Consider the following 26,100-nt stretch of genomic DNA (forward strand, 5'->3'; position numbering starts at 1 on the left):
CACTTTACTAGGGACTTAATAGGTAAATGTAATATGCCAATTGGGTATGAGCTGAATGTTACCATGTTTTAGGGAGGGAGCACATGCACTTTAGCACTAGTTAGAAGTGTTACAGTGCCCAGAGTCCTAAAACCAACAAAAACAAGATCTGAAAAAGAGGAAGGCAAAAAAGGTGACCCTTCAGAGAGGGAAATTTTTCAAGAATAATAATAAACCTTCATAGGTGGAATGTAAGAAACCCCACAGTCTTAGCTGTAGGGGTTGTAATACAACAAATGTGTAAAGTACCATTTTCACTGATTATAAACACTACTGTCTTGTCATTCAATCTAGATGAGAATCAAAAGTGTAGTGCAGGTGGTGCTGCAACCCTGTTTCAAGAGGGCAAACCTTCACCAAACACCCCATTATCTTTGCTTTAAGAACTGCATGCCAGTCTGTTCAAACCATGTGAGGTATAAACCCATTGCTGGGGTGCTTGTGCACCAAAATGCCAGATATTTTTTTCAAAAGCTCATAATTAGGTTGCTCAAGCACATATACCTCTTAGTCTCTTTGTGCACCCATTAAGACTTTGGGCCCCATTACGAGGTTCGCGGTCTTCAGACTGCCAGCCTTGCAGTGGTGGTCAGACCGCCGCACTCCAAGCTATCCGACCGCCAGGGGATTGCTGTCCCCACCAGGAACATGGTTCCAGGTGGGGTGGCGGCAGTCAGAGTCGTGGTCAGCCACAATGGTGCTGAGTTCAGCACCACGACACTGATCATGAGTCCTGTTTCCGCCAGCATCTTCATGGTGGGGACCCTGCCATGAAAAGACTGGTGGAAGCCCAGTTCTGGGTGCGCAGGGCCCCCCCTACCCAGCACCCTCGTAATGTGCACTGGGAGCACCAACTGTGCGACGGCATTGGCCTCGGCTCAATAAGGAGCCAAGGCCAATATGCTGCACGGTTTCCTCTATGTGACCGGCAGAAACAACTGATTTCAGAAATTACTGCCAGTCAGCCCAGTGGAAACATTGTAGAAGGACTGAGAGGGAGAGACTGCCAACTCCACAGTGGTCTCCTCTCCACAGATCTGGCAGTCCGTATTTCGGACTGCCAGACTCGTAATGAGGCCCTTTGTCCTTTTTTCTGGGTTATGTGTTGGTGTAAATTCCACATTTATTTTTCACTGCAGCCTGAGCATATACAAACTTGCATATATTTTCAATATTCAGTATTTTGTTGCATTTCTCAAATGCACAAATCCCTGAATGCTAACCATGGATATCATGGAATTTGGGCAGAAACACAGTTTGTGGTTAACTATTTGATGATGAATTTCTCAGCACTATGTGGAGAGTATAAAACTATATATTTCCTAATTCTGTAAGTGCAAACCAGACCTCCATCGCCCGGGTGGATGGTCAAGAGAGCATTCTGAACGTGACATTTGTCAATTACTTGCGTTTATTTCAGGACATTGAAATTCCCTCCAGTTTCCGAATATATCCCTGCCAAGCCTTGACCCTCATCTTTGTTCTTTTGGGTCTCCTGATGAGGGGCTTCCCAGACTTGTTTTTTTTTTTCTATCTGCTCAGACTACCCACAGGCAATACAAGGGGTGTATTACCATTAGATTTCTTATCCTATTCTTATTCTTAGGCTAAAGAAAATCCAAATTGTTTCTGACTAGTTACTGGGGCACAGACATACAGCTCTTTGCTTTCTCAATACCTCCCATGGGCAGAGAAGCACTTGGATACAAGGAAGCTGTCTGAAACTGAATCAGGAAGTAGGTATTGGTTGGAGAGGGAACTAGGAACAATCCTAGTCCAAACCTTTCCTATCCCCTATGGGTGGTGGGAGACATAATGGAAAGAACGGGCTACTTCTCCCGCTCTCACTCCCACTGTCTTTCCTCCCACCAACAGAAAAAAAGGTGCCTCAAACTGGTGGGCTTGGCTAGGGAGGAACTGATTAATGAATAATGGCCTCCTTCAGCCCCTCCAATTCCCTGCCCACCAGATAAATCCTTGAATGTACCAGGTAGGGGATATGCAGTATCTCTCAGGGCCATCTAATGCAACTGTGCTATCATATGCATATTATTGAGGCACTCCGAAATTGAACACTGAGCTGCCGCTTTAAGGTGTCAGTGCCCAGGAAGGATCAGGCTACTGCAAACTCCTTCCACTCACCCCCAAACAATTAAGGATGTTCACTTCCATCGAGTTAAAGAAAAGGTAAAAACTGCCCCAGGGATTGGAGGGAACCCTTTCCCTCATTGCTGTAAATATATGCCATAAATGTATCCTGTGAACACACTTGAATTATGTGTATGTACGCCAGTAGATATGTCAGTGAAAGGGTTAAAATATCTCCAAAAGCATTCTCCAGTGCAGGAGAAGAAAAGCTTACAAACATTTTTATCTTTCATAGATTCGCATCATTGCTGAGGTGAATATTAAACATTGACACACGTGTGCTGTAGATTATGAGCATTGAGCTAGGGCCTATCCAACTCATTGGCTGAGACAGACAAATCCTACAACATCAAATGTTCTTCTTTTACTACTGATATGTGGGTTACCAGTCTGATGTTAGGTAATATTTATAGCATTTGAATCTATGAAAGATACCAGTGCTCGCAAACTAGTTATTAATACATTTTCTATTTTTGCCTTCCCAGACTTATCTTGAGAAACCCATGTGGATCTCAAGTCTTTGTGCAAGGTTCATCTGAAGTTCCTCAGGGTGCACATCAGGATTGATAACTACTGCTTCCCCATAGTGCCACTATTTCAATATGGTTGTGGTCTAATGACACACATCACTGGCGTTAGTAATTTTAGCAACAATATTTCCTTCTAGCGATGCACTTGAGAGCAAACTGGCATTTCTCAGACATTTGTGAATCTTTTACTGGTGCTCTTCAGGGTAAGCGGAAAGCCCTTCCACACTCAAGTGATACTGATGTTGCCATCAGTGCGGGCACTAGTATGCGAGATCTACTTACACTGTCTTGTCTTGAAATGGCATATCTTACCACCACAGTTAGCAGATGCCCATAAAAGAGCTCTCCTGGACCCAAGAAGAAATACAGATTAAAGTCAAAATAATCAAAAAAGCGTCCTGGGTATTCCAGGCCATCTTTCTCTCGCCCATCCCTCCGTAAGTGTCCCCCAGGTCTTCTCTGTTGAAAATCAAAATTGATTTCTGATAGCTGAAGGGCAGTTGATCTAAGTTTTTTTTAAAGTAATTTTCCAAAGACATCTTGACTGGTAATTCGTTACCAGCAAACTTCGATGCCTTGGTTTCGATACATTCTGCATTATTTACAAGATCCTTAAACCACCATGTGCCCTGTTTTTCCGTATGAAACAAAAGTAGGTGTGATTTTCAACAATTAAATGACCTAGGGGACCACCCGTCCGTAAATTTCACGGACTGCCCGTAATTTTGCCCTGATGTCCGTTGGCCGTGATGAAAGCCTTAACGGACGGCATTTGTCCGTAATTTTAGCCTTTCACCAAAATGACACCGAAGGCAGGGCGAAATTGCAGGTACATTAGTTTCCCCAGCTGGATTGAAAGGCAGGGAGTCTCCTGTGCTGGGAGGGAGGGGCAGACAGATAAGAAAAGGCCTTCTTGCCACAGTGTCTCCCCTAAAGAAATGCAAATGTGCAAACTGGTAAATCTGCAAATGTAAAGGGGCTTGAAAACCTGCACTGACTTTAAACAAAGGAGTCATTTAAAGCTTTCTGATGGCAAATATGTTTTCTTTTAGAGAGGTACCTTAAGTTCCCAAGGTGAGCTGTGGAGTGTGTGCTTATAATGGAGTGTTATAAAAAAAAGTTAGTACTGGGAATAAACTGTATATTATTCAAATCTGTATTTGAGAAGCACTTTTTAATATTTAACCGAAATGCATGTTTAAAATAAGGACTTACACATTCACAGTTCTTCCATGGTCCTCGGTACCTCATAGTACTAACAAACACTGGCAAAGCCAATAGGTCTCATCTGCGCTAGAGTTATTGGCTTTGCCAATGTGTTTTAGCTATATTATACATCAGAGTGGCTGCTGTTCATGGCTAAAAGTTAATGGCTCAGTGGTGTGGAGTGGAGTAGAGCGGCATAGGAGCAGTGGCGTAGAGCCTAGGGGTGCAGGGTACAGTGCAGTTTTTTTAGAGTACATTGGCGTAGAGTGCAGTGGTATAGAGTGGCTTGGGACAGAATAGAGTGGCATACAGTGCAATGGAGTGGCATACAATAGAGTGGCAGAGAGTGCAGTAATGTAGAGTGGTGCAGTGTCAGAGTAGACTCGTGAGATAAATGTAGAGTTCCAGGCATACACTCTAGTGCTGTGAGGCTACAGACAAGTTGTGGCTACCTCACATCCTAACATTAAGTGTGAGACTGTCGGCCACACCATCTGCCCTGCCTCTTTATATTTTTTTAGATTGAAAGTCCATGGGTGGTTGGGGTAAGCCAGATGTTTTTGTTCAATGTGTTTAAACTTACAAAAGGTTAATTACCTTAATGTTTCCCAAACTGTGGGGTTTTAAAATGTTCAGAAACATTATCAAAAATTTGCTGTTACTTTCTCCTCAAGAAAGATTGGGTAGATTTGGGTAGGGGTGATGGCCTTTCCGCAGTACTGAAGGGCATTAATTTACAACTGAACATGGATGTAATGTAACACTTGAATGTAGCATACCAGGAGGCAATCACAAAAAGACCACAGTGAATAAATAGTGCTATGTTAAAAAGTTAATAAATTCACTGACAACATAGTGAGGCATGGCCTCCCTTGTGTGTGTCTGTAAAACTGACGTTTGTTGTTGAATTTGTGTCCTGAATTTTGACCCTTTGTCCTGCATTTTTTACAGTCCTATCCAGAATTTGCATCAATGCCAGGTGGTCACCCTAAAATGACCTCGCATAAGATAGTAAGTACTGGGCTGATGTAAAGTGCTCTAGGGAAGGTAAACACTGAATTACCACTAGGGGTGTTGTGTTGCACTGCTCGTCTGCATGACAGCGCTAAATGTATTTTAAAATGCTGCGTTGACAAGTTAACTTGAGACGATGAACTGCAAGATATAGCAGGGTAGTAGCTTACAAGTTTTTCAGACCTTTGCCTGTGGAAGGCGTTTCGTAAGTGCTTTAATTTGTTTGAATGATATAAGGTTTTGGCTAAATGGGCAATAAAATGTGACATAAAGAATGAGGTATGTCAGTCTAAAGTTCCTTGTTGCAAAGAGTCGAGGTTAGAGAAGACGAGAGGGGTTCATCGCAGACTTTATTTCTTGGCATCTGCGAATTTCTGCTGATTTGTTGTCAACGTGATTTGGTATTATCGTAGTAAGGATTTCGTCAACCGTAAATATAATAATTTCCAAAATATTGTGTGGAAAAATATCGCCTCGTTTGAGTTAATGTTCGGAAATCTACACCCAATGAAACTATATTTTTATAAACGATGTTTTGGACACCATATTTTGCTAGTTTATATTTTTGTGCACGATATTCGGACACACCTTGGCATGATTTGTTTTCATTTTGTGTAACTTACTTTCTAGAATGTTGGCACTGATGGATCAGGCCTGGCCTTACGTATAATTGTCTCTTTCTTGTATGTTCGTGGTTCATAGTCTGAAGACAGTTATGAAGAGTTCACACCTATTGATCAGAAGGCTCTTCTGCAGCAGTGCTACACAAGCAAAGCCCCCAGCATGCAGCACAGTACAAGGAAACTGGAAGCTGTAAGTATTGAGTAGCACAAGTGCTTATATCTGCTGTGTTCAGCTGCTATGCTCCGGCCAGCTATCTGAACAATCTGTATTATTGAATGGAAACAGTTTTGGATTTATTAGGTGATATGCATTTCTGTGACATTGCATGACTGCTTAAACTGGAAAGCTTATTATGTGAGCGTGGCGAATTAGTGGGTTTGGAAAGTACGGCAATTTCAGGAGGTTATTTGGATAAACATGCATGCTTTGAATGTATAGAAGAATACATTATTTACAGTAATAGAGGAAATGCTGGGTATGTATGACTGTAGCGACGTTTGGCAATTGCTTTGGTTATTACTCTTGGCCACTAATTTCCATTCATTCTGAGGTCAAATACAGGGTTTGACAGTGCTCGAGATCTCAAAGAGATATGCTGGTCGTATGGTGTCCTGACAAGTCTTAACCTCCTCCAGTTACACGCAAAGCCCAAATCTGGTTTAAATACAAAACACTTCCCAAAGTCACAGAGCCTCGCAATTGGTGGTATCCGGCTGAGAATAAAGCAACTATTTACAAAATAGTGATCCTCCATAAATAATTCAAAAGCATAACATCATCTACGTGCAAAGTTGCATCCATTAAAGCACGTAATTAATGTGATGACATTTGGAGGAACACAACATCTGGTTCTGTTGGAGATGCAAGAATCAAAGCTGAGGGGTAGGACTTGCAGCTGGCAAAGGACAAAAGTCTACGATCTATGGCTGTAAATCCCTTTTAGTATAAAACGCAAACATGGTAGAAACCACAGTGAAAGTCCCCATATTGTTTTCAACCCCAAATTCTCACGCAAACATATTTCAGGAAAGCTGTGCTATACGAGTCTCTACAGAGGTCCTCCAGCAATTGGTTCGAGGGAAATTTTGATTTCTCTTTTCTATGGATTTCCTGTTGAGACAGACTGATATATCTTTATCTGTGGGTTCTAAAGATACATTTCTTTGTACCAGCATAATTGGATTCTGGAACTTAGTGCAGCTATGCAAAACTTTGCACACCATTAACGTTGACTTATGAAAATGTAAATTTATAAAATATGCCCTTTATTGTATTAAAATCAAAGCACCATACTAGGTTAGTGACGTGACGCACATGCCATTTGCAGAGAGATGTAATCTCTTTGGAGTCAGAATTTGTGGCAATAAGATGTGATCACCTATATATGCAGACAACCTATCACTATAATATATGTGCCCTGACTATCTGCAAATTACGTTTGTGTCTTGAATCCCAAGTAACTATGAATTTATATCACTACTCCTCTGGAACATGAGAAACTTTTTTGGGAACCAAATGTAATGACAAAGGAAATATGAATAATGAGATACGGACGTATTTCCTGTAACATAGCCACATGTTATTAAATCCCCTCATATTCCAGATTAGTAAATTAAAGGTTGAATGGGCGTCACTATCACCTTGAGAAATCATAAAGAGGAAGTATGTATCGATAATTCGTGTCTGTCTGCTTCGTAAAGATAGCCATAACGTGCATATATATCCCAACGCCCACATATTCTTTCAGTTCTTACATTGGAATTGGATTTTTCCAAACCCCAACCTACAGCGACTCTAATTGCCGATGGCCGAGCTTCTCAAAGAAAAAAATGAGACATAATTAATCCTCTTCAACTACAAAAATATAGTACACTGAACTCCACCCTTAGCAAGGCCTAGTCGCACAGAATACGGAAGAGCTCTGTATATCAGCTGAGTTTACAACCATCAGTTTACATTATAGCTGTTGCATGTGTCGTGGAAGACCATGGGAAGGGTTTTAATAGCAATTTCCTTAATTCAGATAATTAGGAAACTACAAGGAAATACACGTCATTCAAATTAAAAATAGACACCTGAATGCTACAGTGTAGCGAAAAGCCAGCACTCGCTTCTTATGTTATCATAGCTACAACATATAAAGTAAACATAGAGCACGAAGCACAAGGAAGAGCAGTGTCACACCCTTTGCCTCTCATCTGAGAGGTGTGCAATACTGGCTTCCTTCTTTCTACTGAAGAGTTTGATTTATTTTTTCATGGTATGTTTTGTATCTATCAACTCTGTTGCAGCCTCAGGTGTTAAGAACAAATGGGTGTGTCCCTTGGATTCCACATAAAGTCTAGCCAGTAGAGCATTGTGTGTTTACTCAACCTAGGATATTTCCCAGGTGCCAGACTGAATCTGAATTTTTCGTAGCAGTACTCCAGCATGCCACTAGGTGGTGTCGTGCAGCTCTACGCTGGCTTCCTACCGCCCTTGAAGTGGCTGTGCACAGCTACATATAAGTGCCACTCTTGCTCACTGCTGTTAGTTCCTTCCTTTTTGCACCTTCCAACACGGATCCAGAGCTGTGCTCCTGATTTGGTTGTTTTTTGCAACAACGTCTAAAAAACAATTCACAGTGAGCTAGGTAACTAAATCCCCACCGAAAACAACAAATTTCAAGCAATCCCAGGACTCCAGGAAATAAATGCTGGTCATAGACCCAAACGAGGTGTGTCTTTGGTGTCTGGGCTTGGGACAGAACTCTTAAGATGTGTGACAAGTGTCTCATGCACCGGAAGGCAATCCGTGACTGGGAAGAGAATTGTATGTCACCGAACACAAGGAAATGTTGAGGCCTTTGCATAGGTCCCATTCGCACTCCGTCATGTGATGACTCCGTCCTGGGGCTGCATTACTGACAATTCAGCTTTGCACTCAAAGTCCTGCAGTAAGTCCAAGTCTAAATGCAAGCAGAAGAAAGCAAACTGGGACTCAACCTCATCCAGTAGCATAACGCAAAATGATAGGGCCTCGCTGCACAATGTGTTGAGGGGGCCCCCAAGTCTTCTGTATCTAACAAATATTCATTGGTCTTGGGCCAAATGGGCCCCCAGAAGAGGTGGAGGTACCCCTGTGCTGCAGGGTCCTACATTACACCCCCCACCTCATTCGGTCTCTTTGACTTTAAAACAGGGCGTCACTATATCAATCTCACTTCTTCGAGACTGCTGGCCCTGGAAGTGATTCCTTTGTTAGTTCCAACATGCCTTAAATGTTCTGGGCTGTTGTCAGCCCTTCAGCAAAGTAAGACCTTCTAAGAGGCCACACTGCACATTTTCAGTGTGCTTCTGCTCCTTCTGGTGTGCCCTTGGTCCCTATGGAACTGCAGCGGGCTCCAGTTAGGGTACTGCTGGGAGATCCTTCCCCAGCACTGACTGTCCTTTTGGTAAACGTTGCCTGGCCCATACAGATGCCAGTAAAGACTTCTACTCTGACTTCAGCGATCTAAGCTGGTTCCTGCCACCCTGATGCCTGTGCCTACACCACTGGTGACAGAGGATGATCCAGTGCCAATGCCAGTATTGGACCCCAAACCAACATCTGCTGAGACTGATCAGTGTCATACTACCAAATTAGAAAAACGCAGCAGGTCATCATGCAGCCTGTTTGTAACCTCCAGCCTCTGCCTTTTCTCAGCTACCATTATCTTTTTGTTTCTGACTCTGATCCAATGCCAGAGCAGGGTGCATCCAAAAATGCTGATGATGGGGGTGACTAGCGTCCCCTCATTTCACTACCCGGGCCACCAGTGGAATAGAGTGCCTCATTTGCAGTGGAGGTACAGAGCGGCAGGTAAGGCACTAGAATTGCAGCTACCCTCCATTGCGACCAAAACAAATGGAATTTGTTCTGACAAATTCTACAGCCCTTAATTCTTTTTAATGATTTCCCACAGATATTATGATGGCTACGTGATTGAAGCCATGTATTGCACGCTTATGAATAAGCAAGTGCCCAGACACCATAGACAGGTGTCTGGAGTCCTGGATTTTCTTAGCAGGCCCCCCTCTCCAGAGAGCTTCTTTGGATAGGCCTTGACAAGACTGTGAATTCAAACTCATTTTCAACTACTTCTGGATAGAGAATCCAAGAGGATTAATGCTTTTGGCATGCAGATATTTACTTCCACCAGTCTAGCACTGTGGTCTGTGCTGCAGTTTGCCCACTGGGCTGCTCCAGGCATCCCCTTTGGGACATGGCCATCAAGATCTTGCCAGCGGTCTTGAAAGATCTGAGGGCCTCTTTGGCGCAGACAATGCATGGTTGGCAGGACCTATCAAAATATGTTAGGGATACCACAGATTGCCAGGGCAAACAGTTGGTACTGTTGTCCTTTGAGGAAACACGTGGATGCAATCCACTGAATTTGATGGCGATGTACAGGCCTCATAAAGGACATGTCTTTTGATGGTTCATGTCTCTTCAGAGAAAGTCATACTCTGTGATGGAATTCTTTAAAAACTGCAGCGCTACAACACATTCCCCTGTCAAACAGTTTCCACATCAGTTCTGGAAATTTAAAGGCTATTCCATGAACCTGGCACACAGACACATACAGTAATTCAATGTCATGAATGTGGGTCTGGCAGGCAGCTTGTGGACCTACAGCATCAGTCTTCTAATTCCACCTCCCTTGCTACAACGACCAACAAACCACTTTAGTTTACACATGGGGGAAAATGCCAAATTGATGGGGGCAGAATTCAACATTTCCTCCCGGTGGGTGATCCACATGCCTCACAGCCTGGTCTTACAGATTGTTACAAATGGAAATGTCCCATCTTTTCTCTCCTCCCTAGCCACTAATCCTTCCCCACCAGATCGAATTTTAGAGGAGCAGCTGTTTGTCCTGTTATAGAAGGAATGCCTATTAATCCCCAAGAGTGCCATAGTGAGGGTGGCAGACTCTGAAAGAGATAGGGTTTGTTCTTGTTGTGACTTTCTAGTCCTGAAAAAGGACAGGGGCCTTCAGACTTTCCAGGACCTTGTTCAGTTTTGTATAGTGCAACCTGATAGAGACTTCTAGTTGCAGATTCCTTACCTTAGAATTTCCCCTACGCGTAAAACTGGATCTGGAGATTTTTCTTCAATCAGTACCCTTGCGTGTTGTCAGGTGGCGTCGGTCAGCTCTGTGTGCGTCGTTGGCGTTGTGTACACCGTGATGACGTAGGGGTAGTATATAGCCGCCACCCTGGCACTCTGACATCAGTTCTTTTCTTTCCGCACCAGCCTACACGCAGATCCGGGGAGAGCTGCTCTCACTCGTTTTTTACCTGACTTTGACTGTTTTGCCGAGTTCTTTGACACTTTTTGGTGCGTCGAGGATGTCACTTACTACCGGTTTCAAGATTTGTGACTCCTATCCCCGCTTGATGTCAGGGACTTGTGGTTCCTAGAGCGTGACCGTGACCCGAAGTCGTGCTCCGAGTGCCAAGCCATGAACCCAAAAGCTTTGAAGGAGCGGACTCTGAAGCTCATGGCGGCCCCGCGTATACAACTCTGTGCTGCTCCTGATCGAGAGAAAGGTCACAAGACCGCTCGCGGAGCCACCACCACTCTTCTTCGTCTCACTTGAAGTCCTCAGGACATTCGGCTCACAAGAAGAATATGTCAAAGAAGAACAAATGTTCTTCGACTTTGCCCTGTCGCTCAGATGATGCAACAGGGAAAGAGCGTTGACGCTCTAGGCCCCTGTCTTTGGAGCCTGTTTCTGGGTCAGCTCCGTGCCTCCCCGAGTTTCTGGGAGCCAGAGCCACCCCTGCCCAACTCAAAGAATTCTATGAGGCCATGCGCTTCATTTTGGGGCACACCGACTCCTTTGAGACACCTTTGGGTCCTGTGGGGTTGGAAGAGGCCCCCTCGGGTTTCACGCCAGCGGCTTCACCCCCAGCTCCAGAGGGCCTTTCGGGAACTGTTCTCGGATCCGTGTCAGTGCTGGTCGTGCCAATGCAACCTTCACCAGCACCGGCAAAGACGTTGATGCTTCTGACATCGGTCAGGCTCACGATCGACGTCAAACCCATACTTATACCAGACTTTTACCCCGAGCCAGACCAATATTACTCGACGCCTGTTCTGTCTTCGACAGTGCCTAAAGTCCCCAGATTGGATCCTGACTCTTATTCTTATGGGTACGGGGAAGTGGAGAGGGGTCGCTGGACCCTTTAGAAATCCAGCTGGAAGACACTGAAATAGACTGGGTACAGGAACTTGGTAAACAGAGTGGTCTGGACACCTCTCCGGACGGTGGCATGCTTTCTCCCCCAGCTGTGGCTATGGAGAACAGAGCATCGTATTCTAAGGTGATGAGAAGGGAGGCTGAGGTCCTCAGCTTTGAGCTACCTTCTCTAGCAGTCAGAACCAACCTCCTGACTGAGGTGCTTCAGCCTGGGGCTTCCACCTCGGAACCCCTTTTGCCCTTTCATGAAGCCTTCACTGATGTCCTACTGGTGACCTGGTCCAGACCCAGCACAGGGGCTCCTGTGAACATGACGATAGCCCGCCGCCATCAGCCTGTGCCGAACGACCCTAAATTTCTAACCCAATGCCTGAGAGTCTTGTCCTCCAGGCTTCTTTTTCATCTGGCTCATTCCCATCCGCATCTCCGGATAGTGAACCAAAGAGACTAGATCAACTGGGGAAGAAAATGTGGTCTGCCTTCAGTCTGGCATTGAGGTCTGTGAACCCCACATGCCTTTTGGGCTGCTATTCCCATACCCTGTGGGATATGGTCACGCAGATGCTGCCGCAGGTCCCGGAGGAGGCACAGACCATTCTCTCCCAAGCCGTTACTGACGGGAGAGATGCAGCCAAGTTCACTATACGTTGTGAGCTGGACACAACCGACTCACTGGGCAGATCAGTTGTGTTGACGATGTCATTACGGCGCCACGCCTGGTTGAGTATGTCTGGCATTTCAGATGATGTCCAACATTCACTCATGGACATGCCCTTCAATGGCATCCATCTCTTCAGAGACAAATCAGACTTGGCGCTCGAGCATTTTAAGGAGTCCCGGACTATGTCTCAGTCCATTGGCCCCACAGCTGCTCCTCGCCCCCCACAGTCTGCTTTTTGCCCTTTCGTGGCTATGGAAGGGGCACCCAGTCGCGTCCATTTCCTTCCAGCCCCCGATCTGTGCATGCTGCACAGCCTCTGTGTGGCCGCAGATGTGGGATCCCACGTGCTTGTGGATAAGGGAGCCAGTCCACCACTGCCCCCCCGCAGCCTCCAAACCTTCCTTGTCCGTCTCTCCATCCTGGACCAGTTGGAGGCAGGATCCGCCATCACCTGCCCCATGGGGACTCCATCACGACCGACGGGTGGGTTTTGCAAATAGTCTGAAGGGTCTACTCCCTCCCCTTCAAGACAACCTCTCCTGCCATGCCACCATCCTACAGTTGGATGACGGAGGATCACTTGGCACTTCTCTGCAAGGAAGTTGTGGCTCTCTTGGCCAAGGAAGCCATAGAGACTGTCCCAGTGCCAGAAGTAGGTCATTGTTGTTATTTTCACTACTTCCTGGTGCCAAAAAAGGACAAGGGTCTTCGCCCCATCCTAGATCTTCCGGCCCTCAATTTTCTTCCTCAGAAAGGAGAAGTTCAGAATGCTCACTATAGCTCAGGTCCTTTCTGCCTTGGACCCTGGAGAATGTATGGTAGAATTGGACTTGCAGGATGCCTACATTCACATTCCCGTCCTGCCTGCCCACAGACGTAACTAGCAGTTCGTGGTAGGTCACAAGCACTTTCAGTTTACAGTGCTCCCCTTCGGCCTTACCAGCGCCCCTCGGGTGTTCACAAAAGTGATGGCGTTGGTCTCAGCTTGTCTGCGCAGGTTACGGGTTTCAGTCTTCCCCTACCTCAAAGACTGGCTGTTGAAGGCCTGCTTGCCCCAGGCTGTTGTCACTGATCTCCAGACTACAGCGAACATCCTGCATTCGCTGAGGTTCACTATAAACATGCAGAAGTCACACGTGACTCCCTCTCAGAAGCTCCCTTTCATGTGAACTATTCTGAACAAGGTGTAGTTTCGGGCCTATCCTCATGAAAAGCGAGTCTGTGATATTCCGGCTATGACACCGATGTTTTGGCCTTTAGCCTGGATTTTCGATGAAAATGACTCTGAGGCTGCTGGGCCTTATGGTGTGCTGCTGGTGACACATGCCAGATGGAATATGCGGGCTCTGAAGTGGGACCTGAAGTTCTAGTGGGCGCAGCATCAAGGGAATCTCTCCGACATGGTCCAGATCTCTGAGGGAACTGCGCAAGCTCTGCAGCGGTGGGTTTTGAATCAAGATTGGACCAGAGGCAGATCACTCTCCCATCCCCAACCAGATCTCACAGTAGTGACAGATGGGTCACCCCTGGGATGGGGCAGCCACATGGGGGAGGCGGAGATCAGAGGCCTCTTGTCTCCGGCATAGTCTGGGCTCTACATTAACCTTCTGGCACTCAGGGCGATCAGGCTTGCATTGAAAGCATTCCTTCCCTCTTTCCAAGGGAAAGTGGCGTAGGTGTTCACAGACACCACCATGTGGTACTGCAACAAGCAGCATGGAGTGAGATTAAGGACCATTTGTCAAGAGGCCCTTTGGCTATGGGTATGGCTGGAACGTCAAGGCATATTGCTGGTGGTTCAACATCTGGCGGGCTCTCTGAACGCCAGAGCAGACAAACTCAGCTGTCGATGCATGGTCAATCACGAATGGCGCCTCCATCCGGAGGTGGTGCAAAGTCTCTTTCAGCAGTGGGGAGACCCTTGGTTAGATCTGTTGCCTCAGCAGAGAATGCGTAATGTCAGCTGTTTTGTGCATTGGAGTTTGCAAGGCGGCACTCGCTCGCTGTCTCTTTTTGTCTCGAGTGGAACTCTGGCCTCCTTCACGCCTTCCTGCCAGTACCACTTCTGCCCAGAGTTCTGAAGAAGATCAAGCACGGCCAGGCCCAAGTAGTCCTGGTGGCACCAGACTGAGCACAAAGGGTATGTTATCCAGAGCTTCTGAGTATTGCCACTGATCCTCTGATCAGACTACTCCTTCGGGAGGATCTTTGGTCGCAGCAGCATGGGACGGTTCTTCACCAGTCCCTGTTTAATCCCCACCTCCTTTTATGGCGATTAAGCAGCAGAAGTTGACAGCTTTCAACCTTCCACCTAAAGTCTGCAATATTATCTTGGCAGCCAGGCACCCCTCCACCAAAACGGTATATGCCTGTCGTTGGAACAAATTTGTGGCATGGTGTAAGAAAATGCCTCCTTGGCATGGTTACCCCCTGACTTTTTGCCTTTGCTGATGCCAAGTTATGATTTGAAAGTGTGCTGAAGCCTGCTTACCTGGCCCCAGCACCAGTGTTCTTTCCCTAACCTGTACCTTTGTTTCCACAATTGGCACACCCTGGCATCCAGGTAAGTCCCTTGTAACTGGTACCCCTGGTACCAAGGGCCCTGATGCCAGGGAAGGTCTCTAAGGGCTGCAGCATGTCTTATGCCACCCTGGAGACCCCTCACTCAGCACAGACACACTGCTTGCCAGATTGTGTGTGCTGGTGGGGATAAAATGACTAACTCGAACATGGCACTCCCCTCAGGGTGCCATGCCAACCTCACACTGCCTATAGGTATAGATAAGTCACCCCTCTAGCAGGCCTTACAGCCCTAAGGCAGGGTGCACTATACCATAGGTGAGGGCATAAGTGCATGAGCACTATGCCCCTACAGTGTCTAAGCAAAACCTTAGACATTGTAAGTGCAGGGTAGCCATAAGAGTATATGGTCTGGGAGTCTGTCATGCACGAACTCCACAACACCATAATGGCTACACTGAAAACTGGGAAGTTTGGTATCAAACTTCTCAGCACAATAAATGCACACTGATGCCAGTGTACATTTTATTGTAAAATACACCCCAGAGGGCATCTTAGAGATGCCCCCTGAAACCATACCCGACTACCAGTGTGGGCTGACTAGTTTTAGCAGCCTGCCACACACTAGACATGTTGCTGGCCACATGGGGAGCGTGCCTTTGTCACTCTGTGGCTAGTAACAAAGCCTGTACTGGGTGGAGGTGCCTCTCACCTCCCCCTGCAGGCACTGTAACACCTGGCGGTGAGCCTCAAATGCTCACCCCCTTTGTTACAGCACCCCAGGGCACTCCAGCTAGTTGAGTTGCCCGCCCCCTCCGGCCACGGCCCCACTTTTGGCGGCAAGGCCGGCGGAGATAATGAGAAAAACAAGGAGGAGTCACTGGCCAGTCAGGACAGCCCCTAAGGTGTCCTGAGGTGACTCTGACTTTTAGAAATCCTCCATCTTGCAGATGGAGGATTCCCCCAGTAGGATTAGGGATGTGTCCCCCTCCCCTCAGGGAGGAGGCACAAAGAGGGTGTAGCCACCCTCAGGGCTAGTAGCCATTGGCTACTAACCCCCCAGACCTAAACACACCCCTAAATCGAGTATTTAGGGGCTCCCAGAACACAGAAAGATAGATTCCTGCAACCTAAGACAAGAAGGACTGCTGAGCTGAAAAACCTGCAGAGAAGACGGAGACACCAACTGCTTTGGCCCCAGCTCTACCGGCCTGTCTCCCCACTTCACAAGAACTGCTCCAGCGACGCGTTCCACAGGGTCCAGCGACCTCTGAAGTCTCAGAGGACTACCCTGCATCTAAAAGGACCAAGAACTCCCGAGGACAGCGGCTCTGCTCCAAGAAAGAAGCATCTTTGCAACAAAGAAGCAACTTTGAAAGAACACACGTTTCCCGCCGGAAGCGTGAGACTTTGCACTCTGCACCCGACGCCCCCGGCTCGACTTGTGGAGAACAAACACTACAGGGAGGACTACCCGGCGACTGCGAGCCCGTGAGTAGCCAGAGTTGACCCCCCTGAGCCCCCACAGCGACGCCTGCAGAGGGAATCCAGAGGCTCCCCCTGACCGCGACTGCCTGCTTCAAAGACCCGACGCCTGGTAAGGACACTGCACCCGCAGCCCCCAGGACCTGAAGGATCCGACCTCCAGTGCAGGAGCGACCCCCAGGTGGCCCTCTCCCTTGCCCAGGTGGTGGCTACCCCGAGGAGCCCCCCCCTTGCCTGCCTGCATCGCTGAAGAGACCCCTCGGCCTCCCATTGAACTCCATTGCAAACCCGACGCCTGTTTGCACACTGCACCCGGCCACCCCCTTGCCGCTGAGGGTGTACTTTTTGTGCTGACTTGTGTCCCCCCCGGTGCCCTACAAAACCCCCGTGGTCTGCCCTCCGAAGACGCGGGTACTTACCTGCTGGCAGACAGGAACCAGGGCACCCCCTTCTCGATTGAAGCCTATGTGTTTTGGGCACCACTTTGACCTCTGCACCTGACCGGCCCTGAGCTGCTGGTGTGGTAACTTTGGGGTTGCCCTGAACCCCCAACGGTGGGCTACCTTGGACCCAACTTTGAACCCTGTAGGTGGTTTACTTACCTGCAAAACTAACAAACACTTACCTCCCCATGGAACTGTTGAAAATTGCACTGTGTCCAGTTTTAAAATAGCTTATTGCCATTTGTGGGAAAACTGTATATGCTATTTTGCTAATTCAAAGTTCCTAAGTGAAATACCTTTCATTTAAAGTATTGTTTGTAAATCTTGAACCTGTGGTTCTTAAAATAAACTAAGAAAATATATTTTTCTATACAAAAACCCATTGGCCTGGAATTGTCTGAGTGTGTGTTCCCCATTTATTTCCTGCGTGTGTACAACAAATGCTTAACACTACCCTCTGATAAGCCTACTGCTCGACCACACTACCACAAAATAGAGCATTAGAATTATCTCTTTTTGCCACTATCTTACCTCTAAGGGGAACCCTTGGACTCTGTGCATGCTATTTCTTACTTTGAAATAGTGCATACAGAGCCAACTTCCTACACATGGTGTACCAACAAATCAGTTGAACCCCTTTCTGCACCTCTGTCTGAGGTTCTACTGTTCATCCTCTTTCTTGCCCAGCAGAGTTCTGCTTTGGGCACCCTTAAATGCTACCTGTCTGCCATCTCTGACTTCCTCAGGCTGCCGGATCAACCCTCCTTATTCAAATCTCCCATCGTTGGGAGGTTTCTTAAGGGACTCATCCACATGTTCCCACCTACCCCATTCATAATGCCACCGTGGGATTTGAACCTGGTGCTTACATATCTTATGTGTGCTACATAATTGTCCTTTGCGACTCCTCACACTGAAAATCACTTTCCTTATTGCCATCACCTCTGCTCGCAGAGTGAGTGAGCTTCCAGCCCTTTCTTTGAAGCCACCATTCCTATCTGTACATCCTGACAAAATGGTGCTTTGTTCTAGGGCCTCCTTCCTCCCTAAAGTGGTCACGCCCTTTTATGTATGCCAATCCTTCACTTTGCCTACTTTTTAGGCACCCCCACATCCTTCTCATGAAGAGGAGAGACTCCATCATCTGGATCCAAAAAGAGCATTGGCAGTCTACCTCAATCATACAGATGATTTCCGGGTGGACGACCAACTTTTTATAGGTTATGTGGGTGACAAGAAAGGATGGTCGGTGCAGAATCAGACTATCTCTCAATGGGTATTCCTATGCATCAAGATGTGCTACGCTTTGGCTAAAAAGCAACCCCCTGAGGGTTTGTGTGCTTATTCAGCCAGAGCGACTGCTGCAACCACAGCATTGGCATGCTGAGTTCCGGTCCTGAACATCTGCTAGGCAGCAACCTGGGCCATCAGGTCCGCATTGATGACTACTTTGGCCGTTCAGTCCTGCAGGACTTTTTAGTCTGATCTTGGTTCGTAGCCCACCCTCGAGGATGGTATTGCTTGGGTATGTAAATACTTCAGAGTGCTGGTGTGGCACCTATATATGACCGCAACGTCATCACGGTGAACACAATGCCAACGACGCACATGGAGTTGACCAACACCATCTGACAGCAAGCAAGGGTACTGCTTGAAGAAAAATCTCCGGATCCAGTCTGACTCCTGAGGGAAATTCTAAGGTAAAGGAATCTGCAACTAGAATATGGTTGTGGAACTCAACCTCACCCCTTCTCTCCATCTCAGGATGGGACAGTTAAGGCCCCTCTGTAGACTGAAAATGATTAAAACAGGTTCTAATCCTACCAAGGTCAAGTTTCAGGAGAGTATACAAGGGAACACCCTGCTCAGGAGGAAGTTCTCCCCTCAGATAGGGAAGATGTTAGGGAGCAGGAGGATGAACTCCCCCTTCCTCACCTAACAAGGGAGATCAGGGCCCCAAGTCCCCCATCTCCAAGGATAGTGCTCACAGGACCTGGATCTTCCACTGGGGAGTCCAGTTCCTCTGGGAACATTGAGACCAACCTCAGTGAAGAGGACCTCCTTTTAGCAAGGATGGCCAAAAGATTAGCTTTGAAGCAACAGCTTCTAGTTATAGAGAGGGAGAGAGCAAAAATGAGCTTCGCACCCATTAAGGGTGGCAGCAATCTAAATAGGGTCAGAGAGCATTCTGACCGCCTAAAAATCCCCAAAGGGATTGTCTCTAAATTTGAAGAAGCTGATGACATCACCAAATGGTTGACCGCTTTTGAGAGAGCTTGTGCAACCAGAAAACTAAACAAATCTCATAGGGGAGCTCTCCTTTGGGAACTGTTTACTGGTAAGTGTAGGGACAGGCTCCTCACAATCACTAGTGGAGATTCTGAATCCTGTGACCATGTGAAGGCTACCCTGATTGAGGGCTTTGGATTCACCACTGAGGAGTATAGAATTAGGTTCAGGGGGACTCGCCAAACCTCAAGCCAGTCCTGGGTTGATTTTGTAGACTACTCAGTGAAAACACTAGATGGGTGGATAACTGGCAGTACAGTGCATGACTACGATGGGCTTTATAATGTGTTTATGAAGGAATATCTTTTAAGTAACTGCTTCAGTGACAAGTTGCATCAATATCTGGTAGACCTAGGTCCAATTTCTCCCCAAGAATTAGGAAAGAAGGCAGACCATTGGGTCAAGACTAGGGTGGCCAAGACTTCTACTGGGGGTGACCAAAAGAAAAGGGTTACAAAGCCTCCCAGGGGAGGGGTGGTGAGACACCTAAGAATAAAAGTAAAGAGTCTTCTCAAGTGCCCCAAAAACCTGCTCAGGAGGGTGGCCCGAGCCTCTTCACAATCTTCACATGGGTACAAGGGTAAAAACTTTGATCCCAGAAAGGCCTTTGTTTCAACTGTAAAGAACATGGACACCAAACTGGAGACTTGGTCTGTCCCTAAAAGAATCCCCCTAGCACTTCACCAGTTAGTACTGTTATAGCCAGTCTCCAGGTGGGATCAGCAGTGTGCCCAGAGCAAATCAGGGTTCACACGGAAACTACTTTAGTATCTGAGGGTGGGGTAGATGTTGCCGCTCTTGCTGTCTAGCCCCCTAATATGCAAAAATACAGACAGCATCTCTTGATTAATGGGACAAAAGTAGACATCCTCAGGGATACAGGAGGCAGGGTCACCGTTGTGACAGAAAAACTGGTATCCCCAGGACAGTATTTGGCTGGACAAATTTACCAGTTACCAATGCTGACAATGTAACTAAGGTCCATCCCATGGCTGTAGTGACCTTAGAATGGGGAGGGGTTACTGGCCTGAAACAGGTAGTGGTCTCTTCTGCAATCCCAGTGGAATGCTTGCTAGGGAATGATCTGAAGTCCTCAGCTTGGGCTGAGATAGAACTCAAGACACATTGAGCCATGCTGGGAATCCCTGAACTGGTGTTTGTGAAAACTAAAGCACAAAGTCGAGCACATGGTGAAAAACAGGTGTTGAAGCCTGGAATAAGGGCCCAACCTTCCAAGAGAATGGGCAAGATGACTGGGGGACCATCTTCTGAGCAGCAAAAGAAACAAGACCTCTCTTCTGAGGAGTAAGTCTTTTTCTCTGAGGGAACTGAGTCCATGGAGCTGGATCCTTATGAGGTAGAGCTCTTGGGCCTATGGGGACCCTCAACAGGACAGCTGTGCCAGGGACAGAAGACCTGTCCCACTCTTGAAGGCCTGCGGCAGCAAGCAGCTACACAGGAAAAGGGAGATATCAGTGGCTCCCACAGGTTCTATTGGGAAGATGGACTCCTATACACTAAGGCAAGAGACCCTAAACCTGGTGCTACCAGAAGAATGGTAGTGCCTCAACAGTTTAGGGAGTTTATCCTAACTTTGGCCCATGACATCCCCCTAGCTGGGCATCTGGGACAGACAAAAATATGGAATAGGCTTGTCAGCCATTTCTACTGGCCCAATATGTCTCAGACAGTGAAAGAGGTTTGTAGCTCCTGTGTCACCTGCCAATCCAGTGGTAAGGAAGGTGGCCACCCAAAGCCCCCCCCCTCATTCAATTTCCTTTGGTGGATGTTTCCTTTGAAAGGGTTGGTGTGGACATTGTAGGTCCTCTTGAGCCACACACAGCCTCAGGAAATCAATACATACTGGTAATAGTTGTTCAAGCTACCAGATATCCTGAAGCAATTCTCCTTGGGTCTCCTACAGCTCCTTCAGTATCTAGGGCCCTGATTGGTATTTTTACCATAGTAGGGTTTCCTAAGTAGCTGGTTTCTGACAGGGGCATTAATGTAAAGTCAGCGTACCTAAAACATACCTGGAATGAGTGTGGGGTTACCTATAAGTTCACCACACCATGCCTCCCACAAACCAATGGACTTGTTGAGAGATTCAACAAGACATTGAAGGGCATGATCATGGGTCTCCCTTAAAAACTCAAAAAGAGATGGAATGTCCTCTTGCCATGCTTGCTTTTTTGCCCAATTAGAGGTGCCTCAGTAAGGAGTAGGGTTTTCCCTCTTTTTTTTGTTTGGAACCCTGTTAGGGGACCACTTGCACTTGTAAAAGAAGGCTGGGAGAGACCTCTCCATAAGCCTAAACAAGATGTGGTGGACTGTGTGCTTGGCCTCCGCTCAAGGATGGCTGAGGACATGGAAAAGGCATCCAAAACCTTTGAGGCCAGCCAACAGCTCCAGAGACAGTGGTATGACCAAAAGGCTGCAATGGTAGAATTCAAACCAGTGCAGAATGTTTGGGTTCTGGAGCCTGTGGCTCCCAGTGCTCTTCAGGACAAATGGAGTGGTCCTTAGCCTCTCCTAGAAAAGAAGAGTGAGGTCACATACTTGGTAGACCCGGGCACCAGCAGGACACCCAAGAGGGTGATACATCCATGTAAACCGCCTAAAACTCTATTGTGACAGGGCAGATGAAACCATGCTGATGGTTACTGATGAGGAGCAGGAAGCAGAGAGGGAACCTCTCCCTGACCTCTTTTCTCATGACCCTAAAGATGGATCAGTTGATGGAGTTGTCTACTCACACTGTCACTGTTCAACAGCAAGCTGATTGCCGGCAAGTGCTACAGCAGTTTGCTGGGCTCTTCTCTTTGACCACTGCACAGACTCACCTGTGTACCCATGATGTGGACACAGAAGATAGTTTACTTGTCAGAACATAAATCTTTAGACAGTCTGACCAAGTCAAGGAGAGCATCAAAGTGGAAATCCACAAGATGCTGGATTTAGGAGTTATTGAACCCTCTGACAATCCCTGGGCTAGCCCAGTGGTCTTGGTCCCCAAACCACATTCCAAGGATGAGAAGAGAGAGGGATAGGGTTTTGCGTGGACTCAACACTGTCACCAGGACAGATGCTCACCCTATTCCAAGAGCAGCTGATCCTCTCCCTCACCAAGGACCCCGCCACCGCCAAAACCAACCTCCACGAGGGTATGAAGTCTGTCGCCAACTGGATGAAGAACAGTCAACTAAAACTAAACTCAGATAAGACAGAGGTCCTCATCCTCGGCCCCACCCTCTCCGATTGGGATGCCTCCTGGTGGCCGCCCAGGCCTGGAGCTGCACCAACGCCCACCAACCACGCCCACAACCTGGGTTTCATCCTTGACTCATCGCTCTCCATGACCCAACAAGTCAACGCTGTCTCATCCTCCTGCTTCAACACCCTCCTCATGCTCTGCAAAATCTACAGCATGATGGAGAAGCAAGCCCAGATAGTGGTGAAGCCAAAGGAAATTTCAGAGGAAGAGAAACAGAGGAAGGCTGTTGTCTTGGCACAGTATGCCAACATAACTGATGAAGAGGAATATCCTTTTTCCTACATCCTTCAGTGAATGTAATTGAAGAAATTTTATTAATATAGAATGTATTGTTTGTTCCATGGTACTAGCAAAATAATATATTGCCATTGCACACATGGTCCTCTGGATGCTAGAGTAACATTAGAATACCAACTTGGGGACTCGATTTACATATTGGCAGTATGTACACTGCTTTGCAAAAAAGTATACATACCGCTAATATGAAAGTTCACCCACCTGACTTAAATGCAAGTGGACCTCCAGTTTGACCATGGTGAAGACTACTCTTGTCTCCACTGTAACCAGACTTCTCTGAAGGCCCTGGAGAGTAAGGGCTGTCAGAGAAATGGCTACATTCTTGTCCAATGTAGATGGGCAGACATGTAGCCATTTTGTTCTGTTTCTTACTGCAAGTGAACTGTGGGAGTAAGGACCAGTAAAATTCTTATAATGCTTCCCTGCAATGGGAGAAGACACCCATGGCGATGGAAGCATTATATTTTTTATTTTCAAAAAGAAAATCCTGTTTCGGGATTTTCTTTTTTTTAAAGAAAAAAATACTCCTTGCCATAGGGCTGTTTCCTTCCACCGCAGCCCTGTAGTGAACAGTAAAATCCTTGTTGGACATTTATGAATTAGGTGGGCAGCTTCTCCACAATAGGAACCGAGTAATTTACTCCATTCCCCTAGTGGACCTATGGGCTGTCTGCCCAGAAATAAATCTGGGGTTTGGTCTCCTAAATTCCATACAAGCAAAAACCTTCTGTTTCAAATTTAGATCTTGAACTGATCCTCAGTAGCCTCTTATTCCAGGCGTGTGCTCCATTCCCACTCAGACATTTGGCAGAACCATGCATAATCAGTTTGGTCCAAACAAAGTGTTAAATGACAGCACTCACTTAGGGTCCACTTTGGGTGAGGCACAAATGTCAGATTGTAAATAGATTTTAGATATGAAACATGAATATACAATGGAGCAAGCATTTCAAAGCAGAATTTGGTTTAAATCTTTTTATTCACTATTAGTAGAAGATGATATACAAACACAGTTTAGTCGTCCTCTGTGAACTGCAACCTATGCCCTCAAAACAATGCTCAGTTGCTGCATCAAAATCCCTCAAGGGTAGGTCGCTCCCCCTGCCGCTGCAGCTCCTCCGAGTTCCTGTGTTCCTGAGACCCACCTAACTGTAAGTACCCCCCTCCTCCCAGCCCCTCGCCCTGCCCCGCGCCACTCACCTTCTCTCCTGCTCCTGCTTCTTTTCCTCCTCTCTGTCTCTTCCTCCTCGCTCCCCCTCTGCAATCTTCTTCTGTGTTCTTCTGTTCTTCTCTTCTGTTCTTCTGCTCTTCCCTTCTGTTCTTCTGTGTTCTTCCGGTCTTCTGTGTTCTTCTTCTCTGTTCTTCTCGGTGCTTCTGTGTTCTTCTTCTCTGTTCTTCTCTGTTCTTCTCTGTTCTTCTCTGTTCTTCTCTGTTCTTCTCTGTTCTTCTCTGTTCTTCCGATCTTCTGTTCTTCTGTTCTTCTGTCTTCTGTTCTTCTGTCTTCTGTTCTTCTGTTCTTCTGCTCTTCTGCTCTTCCGGTCTTCCGGTCTTCTGTCTTCTGTTCTTCTGTCTTCTGTTCTTCTGTCTTCTGTTCTCCTGTCTTCGTCTCTTCTACCTCCTCCGTCTTCTTCCCCCGAGCCTGCCCTCCTGCTCCTTCCTCATCCCCCTCCCTCACTCGCCTCCCCCTCTCTCACCCCTAGCTAACCCGTTCGCTATCTACCTCCCTCACTCCTCCTATCTTCCTATCTCTCTAGCTCCCTATCTCACTATCTAACTCCCCCACTCTCCACCTCCTCCTACCTACCTATCTGTCTATCTATCTATTTCCCTATCTATCGACTTCTCTATCTATTTTCTCTATCTATTTCTCTATCTCTCCCCCCCTCCCGCCACCCCCTCTACTACCTATCTCCCTATCCTCTCACTCTACCTCTCTCCCTCACCCACCTCTACAACCCCCCCTCCCCTATCTTCACAACCCTACTCCTATCTCTCTCCCTAATCTCCAAACCTCCTAACACTCACCCTCCTCCACCCTAAACCCCCTCCCCCAGCTCCTCTCACTCTACCTGTCCCCCCCCCTCCCTCGCGCTTTCCCGCCGCGACCTCCTGCACGCCCCCGCCCCCCAGCTCCCATTCGCCCCCAGCTGACCCCTCCCCCCCCCCCTCCTACCTCTTATGGCGGCCGCTGCGCGACAGTGGTAGCGACCCTTGACCCAAGGGTAGGTCGCTCCCCCTGCCGCTGCAGCTCCTCCAAGTTCCCGAGTTCCTGTGTTCCTGAGACCCACCTAACTGTAAGTACCCCCCTCCTCCCAGCCCCTCGCCCTGCCCCGCGCCACTCACCTTCTCTCCTGCTCCTGCTTCTTTTCCTCCTCTCTGTCTCTTCCTCCTCGCTCCCCCTCTGCAATCTTCTTCTGTGTTCTTCTGTTCTTCTGTTCTTCCCTTCTGTTCTTCTGTGTTCTTCCGGTCTTCTGTGTTCTTCTTCTCTGTTCTTCTCGGTGCTTCTCGGTTCTTCTGTGTTCTTCTCTGTTCTTCTCTGTTCTTCCGATCTTCTTTTCTTCTGTTCTTCTGTCTTCTGCTCTTCCGGTCTTCTGTTCTTCTGTCTTCTGTTCTTCTGTCTTCTGTTCTCCTGTCTTCGGCTCTTCTACCTCCTCCGTCTTCTTCCCCCGAGCCTGCCCTCCTGCTCCTTCCTCATCCCCCTCCCTCACTCGCCTCCCCCTCTCTCACCCCTAGCTAACCCGTTCGCTATCTACCTCCCTCACTCCTCCTATCTTCCTATCTCTCTAGCTCCCTATCTCACTATCTAACTCCCCCACTCTCCACCTCCTCCTACCTACCTATCTGTCTATCTATCTATTTCCCTATCTATCGACTTCTCTATCTATTTTCTCTATCTATTTCTCTATCTCTCCCCCCCTCCCGCCACCCCCTCTACTACCTATCTCCCTATCCTCTCACTCTACCTCTCTCCCTCACCCACCTCTACAACCCTCCCTCCCCTATCTTCACAACCCTACTCCTATCTCTCTCCCTAATCTCCAAACCTCCTAACACTCACCCTCCTCCACCCTAAACCCCCTCCCCCAGCTCCTCTCACTCTACCTGTCCCCCCCCCTCCCTCGCGCTTTCCCGCCGCGACCTCCTGCACGCCCCCGCCCCCCAGCTCCCATTCGCCCCCAGCTGACCCCTCCCCCCCCTCCTACCTCTTATGGCGGCCGCTGCGCGACAGTGGTAGCGACCCTTGACCCAAGGGTAGGTCGCTCCCCCTGCCGCTGCAGCTCCTCCAAGTTCCCGAGTTCCTGTGTTCCTGAGACCCACCTAACTGTAAGTACCCCCCTCCTCCC

General features: G+C 47.6%; 1 protein-coding gene across 4 annotated transcripts in view; it reads left to right on the plus strand.

Annotated features, from left to right (window-relative positions):
* The window catches only part of CAPS2 (calcyphosine 2), a 925,516-nt gene that overhangs the window by 260,877 nt on the left and 638,539 nt on the right, over window positions 1-26,100 (plus strand). For 3 of the 4 annotated variants that reach the window (XM_069229545.1, XM_069229547.1, XM_069229546.1), the window contains exons 7-8: window positions 4,875-4,934; window positions 5,640-5,750. In XM_069229545.1, the coding sequence (XP_069085646.1) occupies window positions 4,875-4,934; window positions 5,640-5,750 (171 nt within the window). The remainder of the gene's footprint in view (window positions 1-4,874; window positions 4,935-5,639; window positions 5,751-26,100) is intronic. The other variant, XM_069229548.1, reaches the window with a different exon arrangement.

This window comes from Pleurodeles waltl, chromosome 4_1 (genome assembly GCF_031143425.1).
Source record: "Pleurodeles waltl isolate 20211129_DDA chromosome 4_1, aPleWal1.hap1.20221129, whole genome shotgun sequence".
Taxonomy (NCBI): Eukaryota; Metazoa; Chordata; class Amphibia; order Caudata; family Salamandridae; genus Pleurodeles; species Pleurodeles waltl.